This window comes from Triturus cristatus, chromosome 3_2, assembly GCF_964204655.1.
Source record: "Triturus cristatus chromosome 3_2, aTriCri1.1, whole genome shotgun sequence".
Taxonomy (NCBI): Eukaryota; Metazoa; Chordata; class Amphibia; order Caudata; family Salamandridae; genus Triturus; species Triturus cristatus.
In genome coordinates, this window is record NC_140584.1 from 90,720,452 (window position 1) to 90,736,587 (window position 16,136).

General features: G+C 42.4%; 1 protein-coding gene across 3 annotated transcripts in view; it reads left to right on the forward strand.

The window, feature by feature from the left end:
- Nucleotides 1-16,136, forward strand: part of MYLK (myosin light chain kinase) — a 1,478,514-nt gene that overhangs the window by 1,212,536 nt on the left and 249,842 nt on the right. For all 3 annotated transcript variants that reach the window (XM_085647312.1, XM_085647311.1, XM_085647313.1), the window contains one exon: nucleotides 10,861-10,911. In XM_085647312.1, coding sequence (XP_085503438.1) covers nucleotides 10,861-10,911 — 51 coding nt within the window. The remainder of the gene's footprint in view (nucleotides 1-10,860; nucleotides 10,912-16,136) is intronic.

The following is a 16,136-nucleotide window of genomic DNA, read 5'->3' on the forward strand; positions in this document are numbered from 1 at the left end:
GACATTAGCTATAGGGAGGAGGGAGTGGCACACTCTGTCATTAGAGTTGCATTTCCCTAGGTTTTCTAAAGTTACTAGATAATCTGGGGATTAAAGTAATTTTTCTTGACCAAATTTGAGAGTTATCTCCTCTTTAACCAGTTCTCTGAAGAGAGACGAATAAAACTGAGGGTCTGACGTGAAAAGGAAAATCTCAGAGTTTGCAACTGCAGAGTGTCTATAAAAAGCACGAAATCCATTTCACAATCGAAAAATAGGTTTAAAGGGTATAATGAATTGCTATTTGGAAGGAGCGTTTTTGGGGTGTTGCTTCTAATTCTTTGTTATGTATCCATGTTTTGTGACCATAATTCAGTCACAGAGCACTGAAAAGTCACGGACTCCTGGGTTAGGCTGTTGACACACTCGCAAAAGGGAATGGTTGTCCTTGTTACCTCTTCCTCTTTGTGAATGTAAGAAGAACACACTGCCAGTGCTGAAACAATCTTTAAAAAAAGTTTGCTTTTTAAACGCAGCCCATTCCCTTTAAAGGACATCTTTACTTTATTAAATGCGATCACAGACATGGTGATCTGCTGATCTCAGCAGGCTACCATTACTGCAATGGCATCCAATCTTAGTGAGTTGCAACCTTCCTCATTAATATTAATGAGTTAGATGGGGGGACTGCAACCCTCCACGATTCGAAATTTTGTAAACTGAACTATTGGAAAATAGGTTGGTTTGCAAAATAAATGTTCATTCATAAAAAGTTGGTAGGCAATTCGCAAACACATTTTGCCAATGGAAATTGAATTCATCAGACCCTGAATCACTAAAGATCTCTGTCAATATATTTCCAAGACTGATGCAACCGTGAGCACAAGCAACTGTTCTTTTAAGGGAATTGCCTTAGCTAAACAAATGCTGTCTTTTTGAAGCATTTCTGTAGATGAATTTCAGTTTACATGGATGCAACGAAAATAGTGCAATTCCGATAACATCTCCTTAATTGAAAGGAATTATTATGTATAAAGCCAAACATGGGTCACAATAAAGCTTTCACCTGTGCTGCTTTACTTTTGTAAAAAGAACTATTGGGATGTACTGGGGTGAATGTATAACATCGTTCTGCATTCTGTCCATCACCTGTTTTTGCATTTGTCACCCCGAGTGGGACGGGTATTCTCAGACTTGGGTTCCGTGCTCTCCATGCCACTGGAATCAAGCTATCCTGGCTGAAGAGTGGTGAAACCCCGAAACCGGTCCTAGGATGCTTGTTTCCAGTCCATGGAGGACCTGGTTTGGCAGTTCGGGCTGGACTGTACCCATGAGGCACAGAGTCAAGACTGATTTGCATATGGCTGGGTTCAAACTGGAAAGGCATGGTGAGCAAAAAAACTATGGATTGAGGCCCAGATCTCTGTACTGGGGTGAATGTATGCCATTGTTCTGCATTATGTCCATCACCTGTTGTTTTTGCTTTACTTTTGTATTCACTTGAGTTCTAACTAATAAACTGATTATATACTTCCCCCGCAAGGGTGGAGGGAGCCTAGAGTGATTGTCTAAAGTTGCACCACTGCTAAGTAGAAATAATCTGGGGAGGAGGTGGGTCTCCGATTCCGGGTTTGAGAGGGTGTGGTAATTAAAAGGGAACGGTATGTGTGGCCTGTGGAGAGCAAAAGAGTAAGAGAACAGTGAAGGGATGGGTATGTGTGGCTTGTGTGTCAGTATCTCATTACCAGTCTAAAAGGTTGTTTTTTCCCGTTTACTACTGTGGTTTACCCACTTTACGTTTTTGAGTGGATAAAAGCTTAAATTTCGGAGATTTTCTTCAGTAGTGAAGAGTATAGGAGGCAATGGTTAGAAGAATATCGGAGCTTATATTTGCTCTTTTATGTCCAATTTAGGAAACCAAATCATGTAGAATTTTTATGGTTTTTGGAATACGTTTTGTAGCTTTGAGTCGTGGACTCATGTTGGCCATAGGAAGGATTGGATGGGTTTAACTATGCAGTGTATTGTGAGTCTGTGCATGTGAACTCTGTGGGATCGCTAAGATAGAATTAAAACAGGGGGTGGGCATCACCATTTTCACAATTTGGTCTCTCTCCCAGAGGGATCGTTATAGATGGGACCATCTATTGAAGCCTGATTATATGGTGATCTGAAGGGATCCAATTTGTCTTTCTTGTGCCTTAAGGGCCCAATTTTGTTTTAGGTGTGATGTTACCCTTTGGGAAATTATGATCTCCTTCTGAGATATGGATTGTTGATCGGGAGATGTGCATTGCCACACATTTACCTCTGTACCCTCCAAAGGCAGCAAATGCCTTGATTGAATGTGTGCGAATCTCCTCTGGATTGTCCTTCAACTGCTACAACCCATGTGAATGAGTTTTAAGTTGATTTTTCGAGGAATGGCCAGGTAAAAAGCCTAATTGTGAGGCATGAATTAATGAAATAAACTTTCTGAATGTGTTCACTGGGAATCTTTTCCCAAAATGTTGATGTCCACTTTCAGTAGTGATGCTGGTTAGGAACATTTTCGAAGTAAGCGATCTTTGCCAGTTTTGGATCAATAATATAATTGACTTATCGAAGGGTTGAAATCAATCTTCTGGGTGTTTCTGCCCCTTTTTATGTCAAATTGTAACATACTCATCATTATGGGTTTACTTATTCTACTGAATTTTACTCTGGAACCAATTGGGATCCCTGTGCTCCTCCTAGGTTCTGTCTGTATTCAGTGAACAGATCAACAAAAAAGTCATCTATTCGCATTATAGGAAGTTAAATTATTTTTCAGTGGTGTTTGTTAACCTCTGTATGTCAATCCTGTCATTACCTTGTATAATAGCTTTGAGTATAGCCCTGTCCGTGTTGTTTGCCTTATCCAGACTGTTTCGTTTATCTGATAAGGGCTCCATGACTAGATTCCTGCCACCTTCTATCACTGTGCAGGTGCTGCTGAATTCAATAAGAAGTCCATCTGTGTACGAGAGAAGGTACATTTGGATGGATTCAGGACATACATTGAACATAATTAAAGGTGGAGTTTTTATTTTACATTTTAAGGAAAACATGTCCACCTTCCTCAACTACAGTACATTGTAGGAGACAGTATAGCCACTCTAATTTTTTTTTTAAGTTGTTTATCACCATTTTGTCACCTGTGTGTGGTTGTATGGCTCTCTAGTCTCTTTGTAGTTTATTGTTTTAAATTTTGTAGAAAGTGGGATTTTGTGATAAAGCAACATCACAATTTTTATTGCTGGAGTATTGTATGTGGGATAGTTTATAGAGATTGAGAGAGGTTATTGCTAGAGTATTTGTGCATGTGAGCTTTTGTAGGTGGGGAAGTCATAAGGAACAAGCATCCAGGTTCTAGTTAATCAGTTTTTGATAGTGGGGACGGAGTAGTGGAAAGTAATATATAGGAAGTTTACGTGTGGCTAATAGGATAAGAAGTGTTGATGTCTTGTTGTGCAGCTCTATAATATGAACTGCTATGCTGGGCAATAAGTCTTAATCTGGCAGACTCGGCCTCAGGCTGACTAGCACCTCGCATTGAGCATGTAAACGGTATCTTGAAAAGAGTCTTGGTTTGAGCGGGAGGAGGTGGAAAGGCAGAGACTCAATTTAATGACCTTGCATGTGCTTAGCAGACCAGAAATAAGCATGTTTGATGGTCTCTGCAGATTATGTTTGGGGGAGGGCGATGAACATATGAGTTGGTCATGCCTGTTGCTTGTTTGCTATATTGTGGGGTGGATGTGAACGAGCTCCAGTTTCTGCTAGTTGTATGTGTTGACCAGTCTTTATTACATTTGGTGTGTCACCCGACTTCTAGGGTGATATTGATTTATCACAGTTTTTATTTAAAGCTTTCTTGATGCTTTCAGCCGTGGCCGCAGCAGGTAAGAGTGGTGAGGGCGGTGGTGTCAGGTGAGGGGGAGTTTGAGAGACGACTACAAGGGAAAATTAATTATTTAAATTACCCTCGTGGTTGTCTCTTGAAATCCCACTGCTCTTACCTGCCGCGGCTGTCGCTTTCTTCACTGTCCACAGGCCCTCTTCATCTGGGTCTTTGTGTTATTGGTGTATGGGGTGTGGCCTGGTTTTTGTAGCCTTGGCTTTGGTGCTTGTTGATATGTACGTTGCTGTGCAAGTCAATGGGTGAACCACTTTGAAACATTTCAGATACTCATGTATCTGTGTTAGCCATGCTTTATAGGAAGCATTCAAGGTTTTCGGGTTTGGAATATTCCAAGGTTTTGCAGTTGAAGTTTATTATGCCTTCTGAGATAGCCCATGAGAAAGTAGATCTGGGATATATTACACATTTTATTTGCCTCCGCCCCTGCACCTGTGGTTCATGGTTTGGTTGAAAGATGAATGTTAATTTAACAAATTCTATGGGAATGTTTAGGTCTGGACTGCATGCTTTGTATTCCTTGGTTGTACTACTTCACGATCACTTTGAAAGACCTTGGCAGACCTGATCTTTTTTTTTGACCCAGATCGTATTACTAAAGCAGACATTGTGTGAGTCAAACATGCCTTTATTGCCAAGGATGGGTGCAGAGAGTGAGGCCCTTGTGCTGACCAAGCACTCAATGACCCACTGTTACATGGGCAAATCTATGAATGGCTTGGAATTTTGTTTGAGCCTAGATATGCCCTGGTACCACAGAATGTTTCTTAACCCTGAATAGACTGAATTTAATTCCTCTGCTTCCTTTTCCTACTGATGGGCGGTACAAGCTTCTGAGCTTCCTGAGTGCACTTACAACAAGGTTTCTATTCCTGATACATTACACATTGTTTTTGTCTCTCCTAGATTTACTACACGGCGCTATAAAGTTATTCGGCCCCTCTTTTTACAGATGATCTTTAGACAAGTGTGACCAGCTTTATTGTTTGTAGAATTTGTATCTGCTCCTATTGTATGCTTTTATTCAGCATGGTTTTTATCTGGTGTTTTAAGATTGAAGTTTTATGTTGCACAATCATTCTATTATTAGCAGTTTTATCTTGTTGTATTTTTCATGTCATTATGGGATGTATATATGCACCTGCACTTTTATGATTTGAATTTCTCAAATCGAATAACGATTTCTTGACACTGGCCACAGAAAGTCAAACCTAATGTCCTATATATAAACTGTTTCTCTTAAGGAATGAAAATGTTTCCCTTTGAGAGTTTTATCCAAAGGAGAAATGTGAAATCTGTGTCTTTCAAACGTAGGTGGACCAAGGCTTGTTTGATTTGTCTTGCTTGTTGGTGTCTAGAAAAGCACATATTGATTTGGCCTTGGGCGAAATGATTTGAATTAATCTGCAGGTTTGGTCTGGGGCACTCAGAATTTGAAAGGAGTGGTAAATTCCAAATTCAGTAGGTGAGGTAAGAACATTGTTAGGAATTTTAAGATATCTGGTTTCTCCAAATTTTCTTGAAGCCCATTAAAGTGGTACTTTTTTCTTCATGATACGTCTTCAAAGTTCTTGTCGCCTGCCTGGAATTTTGTTGCAAGTTTCCAGCTAATTTATTCTCATATCTACTGAATCTAGCTCTGGTTCTGAGAGGAAAATCCAGTGGACATTGATGAGATAAATGAGACCATCATAATCATAGTGGCATCTAGTGTCCCAACAAAAATCTTCATGTACAAAATCTCTCATTGTGGTTTCTGGTGTAATTTCTGGTGATTTGGTCTGTTGGAAGGGTTGGACTTGCTGTGGCCTTTCATGGCTTCAGTGACCATTAGTTTGGTACACTAATTGCAGTGTATAGCTGGTTCACTTTGACATTGATGGTTTTGTGCTTACACTATTTACTTTATCTCCCGTCTCCCACTGCTGGGAAAGTTTACATGTCCCCTTTCTTGCACAAGAGGTTATCATCATGCTTGGTTTAGATTGGAGATCAATGGCATATTTTATTTTGCATTATGGTATTACGGCCAGGGGATGTATGACGTAACAACGCGAGTCATTACAACGCGTGCAGTTACATCGCGGTCGTTACAACGACTGCAATGTTACTACGCTATGCCATTACAACGCAAGTCTTTACATCGACTTGCGCTAGATGGCGTGCTAACATTAGAAAATCGTAATTTACTATTCCAACTCCAGTCCACTTAACAGTAGGGAAGGTGTTGGGATAGTAAACTACACTATTTGTAATGTTAGCACGCCATCTAGCGCAAGTCGATGTAAAGACTTGCATGGAATGGCATCGCTTGGTTACATGCGTTCGTTGTAACGACCGCGATGTAACAGCATCGCGGTGTACTGAATGCGATGTAAACGATGTTTCCCCGGCCAGGGGGTCTTCATCTGGTTTCAAAAAAATAAATGTCTGTACCAACATATTCTTACTAAACCAGTTCAATCGTGAATCAATCTCCTGTGATCCATTCTTTAATCTCATCCACCTTGAAATTCTACCCAGGTAATGTCTCTAAGGTGATGTGTTGTTATCAGGCTCTTCTCAGCATCTGATGTATTTGTCTTTGTCCATGGTATTATCTTTCCACCATTTTAGAAGATCACCACTGTCAATAGTTTCATTTTTCATTTGGGAGCAGTAGACTTGCGGGTTTCTGTCTGCCTGTCTCGTCCTTTGTCAAAGTAAGCATGGGGTGGGAAAGATGAGGGGTGTGCTCAGTTCCCTCCCATTTTCTTTTTCTTTCTGACTCACCTGCTTGGCCCTCTGGATGATTCATCACCAATCCCTGTTCAGCTATAATACTCCAGTTACAGATCTTCCCCAGCAGTTCATCTACCTGGATGCATCATCGTTGATATCTGCTGCACCTCGCCATAAGTCCATCTAGATTGACCCTGGACGTTTCGGTGGGCACAACAGGGTTGCAATGTTTGTTGAGGCAAAGACGGCTGCAGACAGATGGAGAGTGGGGATTTCCAATTTCATTCATTGCTTGAATTCCAATCTGGTTAGGATACTGCCTGAGTTAGCATTCTGGACACCATGACTTTTTGTCTCGTGTGGCTGAAAAGTAGGGTTAGAGAAGTGATCCTTGAAGCCCTCGATGCAGTCAGCTTTCCAGACCTTTGGTGTGAAGCTGTCCTTTTGGTGACTATGCTACCTTTTATCCCAAAGGATAACGTTTTAATTGACTGATGCTAATAACTGGCTTGAAATATCGCAGCCCTCTCTCACAATATCAGTGTGAGGAGTTAGCTACTTTATTTTCAAAGAAAGTGGCAGATATCCGGGCTTTATTTTCCACCACACTGAAAACCTACTCAACTCGGATACCTTGCTGGGCCCTGCTCATTGAGCACATTTCAGCTCCTGGATCATCCAACGTTTGTATCTCTCCTTACCTCTACTAAGTCAGGTTCACCACTTGACCCATGTCTCCCCTCTGTGTTGGGTAATCTTGACTTCAAGTCTATGGACTTGCTCACCCAACTGTTAAATGTGTCACTTTTAGAAAGACGCAGTTCCAAAGGCTTGGAAACATGCTATGGTAGTGCCTTTACTCAAAAAGCCCAATCTTGACCCTTTTACCTGGTCAAATTATAGGCAAATATCTCTCTTGCCTATCCTATCCAAAGTTTGGGAAAAGCATGTGAACAAACAGCTCACAAGATAAACAGACCTTACTGGCTTCCTCAGTTACTCCCAGTCAGGCTTCGGAGCAGGCAATAGCACGGAATTAGCCCTCCCCGCCATGACGGATTATCTCAGGCAGCAGCTTGATGAAGGTGGCACTGATTCTTTTGGACCTCAGCACTGATTTTTGACATGGTCAACCACAACACCTTACCTCAAAGACTAGAGGCGACTAGTGTTCAAGATATCACCTTGTCATGGTTGGCCTCTTTCTTGCAAGATTGTGTTTTTAAGTGCACTCACATCAGCATCACTCTAAGCCACACCCTTTACCTTCGGGCGTCCCTCAAGGACCCACTCTGATCCAACCCTGTTTAACTTGTACATAAGACCACTTGAGGACATTGTAGAAAACTCTGGTCTTACTCTTCTTTAATGTGCAGACGACATTCAGATCATTGTCACCCTGTCATCTCAGGAGAACCTCAGTGGAGAGGCTTTGAACAGCTGCTTCACACAAGTATTGTCCTGGATGAAAACTAACTCCCTCAAGTTAAACGGGGATAAGACTGAGGTGTTATTGGTAGTCAACCATCCCCACCGTTGGGGCCCTCACTTGTGGCCTGTGGCTATGCGTGTAGTTCCTACCCTTGTTCCCGTAGTCAAATATTTGGGAGTGTGGCTTGATGAAAGCTTATCCGTGAGTCATGGAATTAACAAGGGGGCTGCCACATGTTTTGAAATTCTATGATGGCTTAAGAAGGTCTTGGAATGTCTCACTAACTCTGCACAATGCATCATTATCCAGGCTTTGGTTAATACCAAGCTGGCTAACAGAAATATTCTCTATCTGGGAGCCAAGAAGATCCTGCTTAGATGATTCCAGATTTTGCAAAACGTTGTTGCAAGTCTTCTACTACATCCCCTTCAAACACTACTCTACCACTAGTATGTTTCGTAAACTTCACTGGCTTCCAATTGAATGTCTTGTTAGATTTAGGGCACTTTGCTGTTTTCAGAAATGTCTTTCCAACTCAGGTCCCATCTATCTCAGGTCTCTGGTGTCACCATACATACCCAACCGGGCTTTGCAGTCTAGCAATTTGGACCTTGCTATAATTCCTCAAATTAGGAAATTCCGGCAAGGAGGCCGTACTTTCTCCTTCTTCGACCTAAAGCTATGGAGCTCCTTACCCCTGATCTGAGACCCTGTCGCTCTTTGACGCTCTTTATCGCTCTTCTGTAAGAAGCTGGAAACTGGGCTTTGGTGTGAAGTGTCCTTGGGTTCCATATTGTAGCGTAGCGCAGCGCTGGAAAACCCTTCCTGGGTAGCCATGAGCTCTACAAAGCTATATAATAATAATTACTCTGTCTGATGGATTGAAAGTACATTTTACCATGAGTTGAGCAGCCACAGTTGCTTTCACAGGATGACACTTTGCAAAATATATGTAGGGAGGCCACTTATTCTGTACTGAATACATGTGCTCAGTATTATTGGACTCAGGACCTATTGTTGAGATGATGTTTGTAAGGTTTATGGTACAAGATATCTGTTGCAGCCCTGTGTATCAAGTGGCAAAAACAAGTTCACAGTCCTGATGTTTCATGCAAACCATAAACGACAAGTACCACAGAGCCTAAGCAGTGTAACTCACTACCAACAATAGTACATTTTGATAGAAAACACAGAATCTCTAGGCATGGCAATTGTAACTTGAACAGGTTATTTCCTGAAGGAGAATTGGTTGTGAAACCAGTAATTATTGTTGCTCTGCTGAGTGGACTATAAATGCAAGAATACTTTAAAACATGCTAGCAAGAAAGTGATACAGATGTGAGGGCCTATTTTGGTAATTTTATATGGGGCCAGTGTTGTACGGTCACAAAGTTGCTTCTCAAATCTAGGAATGTCTCTGTTAATCTTACTTTGACAGTCTTGAGATGTTCGGACACTGTAGATTTCAGACTGAATATCTAAAATGGCTCTGTGAATTCCCAAGAGCTGCTGGGTCCTAGGGATCTGCAATTATGAGTCTGCATTCTGCATCAAAGAGGTCATAACTACAAAATGGTAGTTCAGTAGACAGCCAAATCTATAAGCAGAGTGAAAAACGCCCCTTGGAAAGCACTGCTCTTTTTCACTTTTGGGGACCTGTATGTAGCCCTCTGTGATATCCTACATTGAGTCAAGGCATGCTGAAAAACTAGTGAAAAGATTTAAACTAAACAACAAATAGGATCTACTTGAGAACATTTCTAGGTTCATGCCAAGTTTGGGTTGGTTCAATTGGGCAGTTTATGATGTAGTGTAGACTAATAATTCTTATGGGGTTAAAAATGCAAACTTCTTTTCTGACCTTCATTTTACTTTTTACGTTCGTGGTGGATCTACATGAAATTTGGCATTCAAAAACCTAGCTGATGGGCACTGATTGTATGGAGAAGTTCCTGCAGATTAGACAAGCAGCTCCAAAATTATTAGCAAATCAAATAATGCCTTTTCATATGGACATGAAAATTAACCCTAAATACGAGTTTGCTATCGCAAACTTTCTCTATATAAATTTAATGTATAGTAAGTAAAGTCGATTTTTAAGTTCTTGAACACAAAAACCTATGAATGGGTAATGGGTCCATATGAGTAATTGATAATGTTAACCCAATGGATTCATTCTTTTTTTTAAAGGAATAACCAGTTTACGGCAGTATTTTTTCAGTATTGATGTCAATTTTGGGGTGAGAGTTTTGTAGCAAGAGCTGTAGAACGACAAAGCTAGGCCAAGAAGGGCTAAGGCACAATTGAACATTAATCCATTTCTAATAAAGGGCCAAAAAGATGGATCTGGGATATTTTGGCACTTTACATTTACAAGTAATATTCACAACTCCTAATAGAATTTAATAATAATCTGAAAATCCAGAAATGTGTGGAAGTAGGAGGGATCACTATGCAAATTATGAATACCGGTGGACAAAAGAAGGGAAAACCTATTACACATGTAGGCTTAGTCAGTATAATGTATTTAAAGTGGGTTTGCAGAGCGCTGCTTGTCACCCGTGAAGGTATCCAGGCGCTGGGGCTGCACCTTTGATGATAGCTTCTTAATCTGTACAATTGTTTTGAGGAAACAGCACCATGTGTTAAATTGTAGGTGTAAAACTTCGGATTATCAAACATTAAAGTGTGCCAATGTGTGCAGATACAAATATATTTACATGTGTGCATTTATCAAATTAAACATTGTGAAATTGTGGAATGTAATCACTTGTTTTCTCTTCTACAGATGAAGCAACAGTGAAGAAGAAACCACCTCCCAAAACACCGCCCAAAGCAGGTAACTGGATGCAAATCTCCTGCTTGTTAATTTCACATGTAAACATTCTGCAGGAATTAGAAGGGACAGAAACAAGGAAAGCGGTAGAAAAAGAGATGTTTGTGTTTCTAATGCCGTGGTCCTTGGAGGCTCTCAGTAACATGATCAAGCGGTGTCCTCCGATGTTGGTTGATTGCCAGATATATAGGTTCAACGAAAAATGTCTTTTTGAGAGACATTTTCTGTATAAGCCGTTCCCAGCCATGTTCACATTACTGAAGAACATATTGGCATTGACTGCGTGAATGTTACTTTAAAGTGGGTAGTTCCTCTGATTGAGAGACAGCACTGCAGTACAGATATATTTGTTATGCTTTGTGTTTCACAATTCTTTTTTACATAAGTGGCATGCTTACTTAAAAAGCAGCACAAAACTGTAAAGTGCAAAATTATGAGAATTTTGTGTAACATGAAATAAATAAAAAATCGTGAATTTTAGCTGTATAATTAACATTTCGTCAATGCCTAATCAAATACATCAGTTTTTGCCACTCCACTTTACATCCTAAATCAACACCACATCAGCCCGTATGTAAAATCAACAGGGCACGTTACACTAAACTGTGGCACACCACATCACTCCCTCCAACTCCAGTTTACACCACTGCTTCATCACAGAACACCTTAATACTTTCCATCACTACATTAAACTCAGAAGCTTGCTCACTTATCACCGGTATTCAGCACATACCCAAGCACACCCATCTATGACATGTCTGGGATCATTAAATTTAGGCATAAAATATATCACATAATTCCTTAATACAACTCACCACATCATAGCATACCACGCCACATTGCAGCACACCATTGCTCACTGTTCTACTTATTACGACACATTGCTACACCTTAAAACATTACACTATGTCATAAACCCACGTTCTAGAATAACAGTTTATAACAGTGACTTATATAACGCTCCATATCAGTTAGCTGTGCAAAATGCCAAACCACACAACCCACACTAAACTAGACTAAACCACCACATGCCACACTACCCCATACAACACCATACCACACCACATCATACCACTCCTTCACACAATATACTGCCTGAACCATATCAACAAATTAAACCAGAGCACATCACCCAGTATTAACCGTCACCCCATCACAACTGTTACCATAACTTCTCTGCCTCACCCTACAGTCTATCATATAATACAACCATCCAGTGCCAACTCACACCAACACTTCACATCATCAGACACCAAAATAACAATATTCTGTTATTGTGCTACAGACTATGGTATATAGAAATATCATCTCATATAAATACTAAATATAATTAAAAAATAGTGTGTAGATTTGATATTATTAACAACGTTGGGCTGATACTTTTGTAAATTATATTCAGGACCCAATATTTTTGTTAGAGGGTATTCTGATAGCATATGCCACATCATATAACAGCACATCACAATATACTACTCTATGCAGTACAACATCACACTATATAACATAATTGAATGTGGTTTAACTCCAAGCACAACATGGTGCACTAATTTACCCCCACATTACATCATATCTTTGACCATCGCATAAGATCCTTTCATACACTTTGACACAAATTCATACCTAGCACTAATTCACAACTTCTCAAACCATGCCGTTCCATACTTTCAAGTAAAATAGCATGCTACACAGCATCGTAAATTTCCTATTTGCACTACACCTCACCATGCAGCACATCACCACCTTCATCTTATCATTAGTTGATTCTTACATTTATGAACTCTTGAAGATAGTCAACTGTCCTCATAATACACTAACCCAAACCACCTCAGAAAGTGTTGCCTCTGTGATGGACAATTATGCAACAAGTGGTCAGATCGGCTACACCTATGAAGCATCCACAAAGTATTAGGCACCCACACGTCACAGCATGATCACATCCATGCTAAGTCTTGAGTGTGGAAAATTACTCCTTCATAAATTCGCCATAGATTATTATGGTGTAGTTGGTATGTGTGTGTGTGATGCTGGGGATGACAGAGTGAAGTTTTAGAGTGTAGTGCGAGCGTTGGATGTGTAGCTGGCACGCAAGAAGGTCGATTTTGGTGGTTGGCTCTTGGGCTCTTTATCTATAATACTTGTGGATGTACCAATTTTCCTGGCCTGTCCAAATTTAGAGAACCTGTGCAAGTAAAAAGAGTATGTGAAAATTCTGTACAGATTGCTAATGGACAGTGGTGGAACGTGTCTTGTATTGCAAAAGTGGACACACGCTGTATGGAGGTGGATAGGGAGGGTTACATTTGTAAAGTAATGAGTGGATCCAAGAGTATTTCCAATATGTGCAAGAGTTTGGTGGTTGAACCCAGGATGAGTTCTCGTGTTAGGAGATTACGTAGGAAGTTTTTGGATTAATTGTTGTGGTTGTCTGTTGTTGTATTTGTGTTGGTCGTTTGTGATGAGGAAGATGTGTATGGTGTAGTTGGTATGTGTGTGTGTGTGTGTGAAATGTGGTTACTTTTGTTTTGTCTGTTTATTTGTTGGTTGTTTGTGAAGGGTAAGATGTGTGGTGTAGTTGGTATGTGTGTATGTGACGCTGGGGATGACAGAGTGAAGTTCTAGAGTGTAGTGCGAGCGTTGGATGTGGAGCTGGCAGGCAAGACGGTTTATTTCGGTGGTTGGCTCTTGGGCTTTTTATCTATAATACTTATGGATGTAACAACCTTCAATAAAGACCACAATATTGAAGTTGGACTTTTCGGTATCCTTATTGCCACAATAATCTTAGCTAAACCATATGTCAGACATCAAGCACATCACTTCACACTACAGGATATGAGAAATTCTCGCACTGTTCATACACCCTACCCACCAAATCATATTATCTCTATGACACTTCGCCACAACACACCTCAGGATGGACAGGACTGACTGCCAGTACATGCCAATGACTGCCCTCCATGGTCCGGATGAACACTATCCCAGTACAACGACGTTAGTCAGCCACTGACACAAATCAAGCACTGCCTTCCCTGCTGTGGAATAATCAGCACTGCAGACATGTCAACACTTTGGCTGTGCAAACTTGGTTTTAACAAAACGGACTGCACTGGAGAAACATTCAAGTCTGGGCCTAGGGAGGCCTGCTTGGATGGACAGGAGAGACATGCTGCACATGCCACAGACTGCCACTCATGAGAGGATGGTAACATTATCCCAGTGCCATGAAATAAGTCAGCCAGGCTCTTGGTGACAGTAAAGAGCATCTCTGACCCCACGGATCTCCATCATGCTAGGGGACTCCACCCCCAATTCTCCTTTCACCGGGAGGTGCACCTGCAGCAAAGGATTGAATGGGGCATGGCCAGCCTCACTGGCGCTTATAGCGCACTCTGTAGTCCCACAGCACAGGCTCTTTTGGTGACAGTAAAGGTCATCTCGGGCCCCCACGGACCTCCATCATACTAGGGTACTCCATCCCTCCAATGCTCTTTGCGACATGAGGCGCACCTGCAGCATATCTTTGAAGGGGGCGTGGCCAGCCTCACAAAAGCGCGCGCTGACTGAAAGCGGCGCTCAGACAGATACAATCCTCCTGAGGCGAATTAGCCGGGAGACGCTCCACATTTTAAAAATAATCGTATACTTGTACTCACCTGTGTTGTGTTGTGTTTGGTTTTAAAAAAAGCACCTCACTCGCGTTGACCCAGCACCTCGCACAGCTGATTGATAGCTGCCGCGGAGGGAGGGACGCCCACCCCACAGGCCACGCCCCCTTCAACCTCTACAAAAGCGCGCGCTGACTGAAAGCGGCGCTCAGACAGATACAATCCTCCTGAGGCGAATTAGCCGGGAGACGCTCCACATTTTAAAAATAATCGTATACTTGTACTCACCTGTGTTGTGTTGTGTTTGGTTTTAAAAAAAGCACCTCACTCGCGTTGACCCAGCACCTCGCACAGCTGATTGATAGCTGCCGCGGAGGGAGGGACGCCCACCCCACAGGCCACGCCCCCTTCAACCTCTACAAAAGCGCGCGCTGACTGAAAGCGGCGCTCAGACAGATACAATCCTCCTGAGGCGAATTAGCCGGGAGACGCTCCACATTTTAAAAATAATCGTATACTTGTACTCACCTGTGTTGTGTTGTGTTTGGTTTTAAAAAAAGCACCTCACTCGCGTTGACCCAGCACCTCGCACAGCTGATTGATAGCTGCCGCGGAGGGAGGGACGCCCACCCCACAGGCCACGCCCCCTTCAACCTCTACAAAAGCGCGCGCTGACTGAAAGCGGCGCTCAGACAGATACAATCCTCCTGAGGCGAATTAGCCGGGAGACGCTCCACATTTTAAAAATAATCGTATACTTGTACTCACCTGTGTTGTGTTGTGTTTGGTTTTAAAAAAAGCACCTCACTCGCGTTGACCCAGCACCTCGCACAGCTGATTGATAGCTGCCGCGGAGGGAGGGACGCCCACCCCACAGGCCACGCCCCCTTCAACCTCTACAAAAGCGCGCGCTGACTGAAAGCGGCGCTCAGACAGATACAATCCTCCTGAGGCGAATTAGCCGGGAGACGCTCCACATTTTAAAAATAATCGTATACTTGTACTCACCTGTGTTGTGTTGTGTTTGGTTTTAAAAAAAGCACCTCACTTGCGTTGACCCAGCACCTCGCACAGCTGATTGATAGCTGCCGCGGAGGGAGGGACGCCCACCCCACAGGCCACGCCCCCTTCAACTCCTCCTCTCCTCTATAGATATGTGCAACCATAGGACGCGCAGCGGACGAGCGCAGCGGGCGCGCCGATTGCGCGCCGAAGGCGCGCTTAAGGCAAGCTCGTCTGCGCTCGTCCGCGCCCGGCCGGGCCCAGGGGCCACGTCCTCTGGTTTCCCCAGAGGCGACAGACTGGTATACAGCCGAGACCTCTTATGCCAGCTACGGCCACCTATCTCTCCTAAATGCGCCATCCCATTACACCCTTTGGAGATTCCTCGACGCTGCAAGTATTGCAATCTACACTTATGCACTCCAACCACTAAACCATCAGGCGAGCTAATGACCTACTCCATGTTTCTTTTGAACTGTAGGTCCCTCGTAAAACATTGCCTAGAGATCTCCCTACTACTAGAGGAATACTCCCCAGATGCTCTGTTTCTGACTGAGACTTGGCTGAACCAAGACTCTCAGCCAGACCTGGCACAAGCTATCATCCCAGGGTACCAGATAG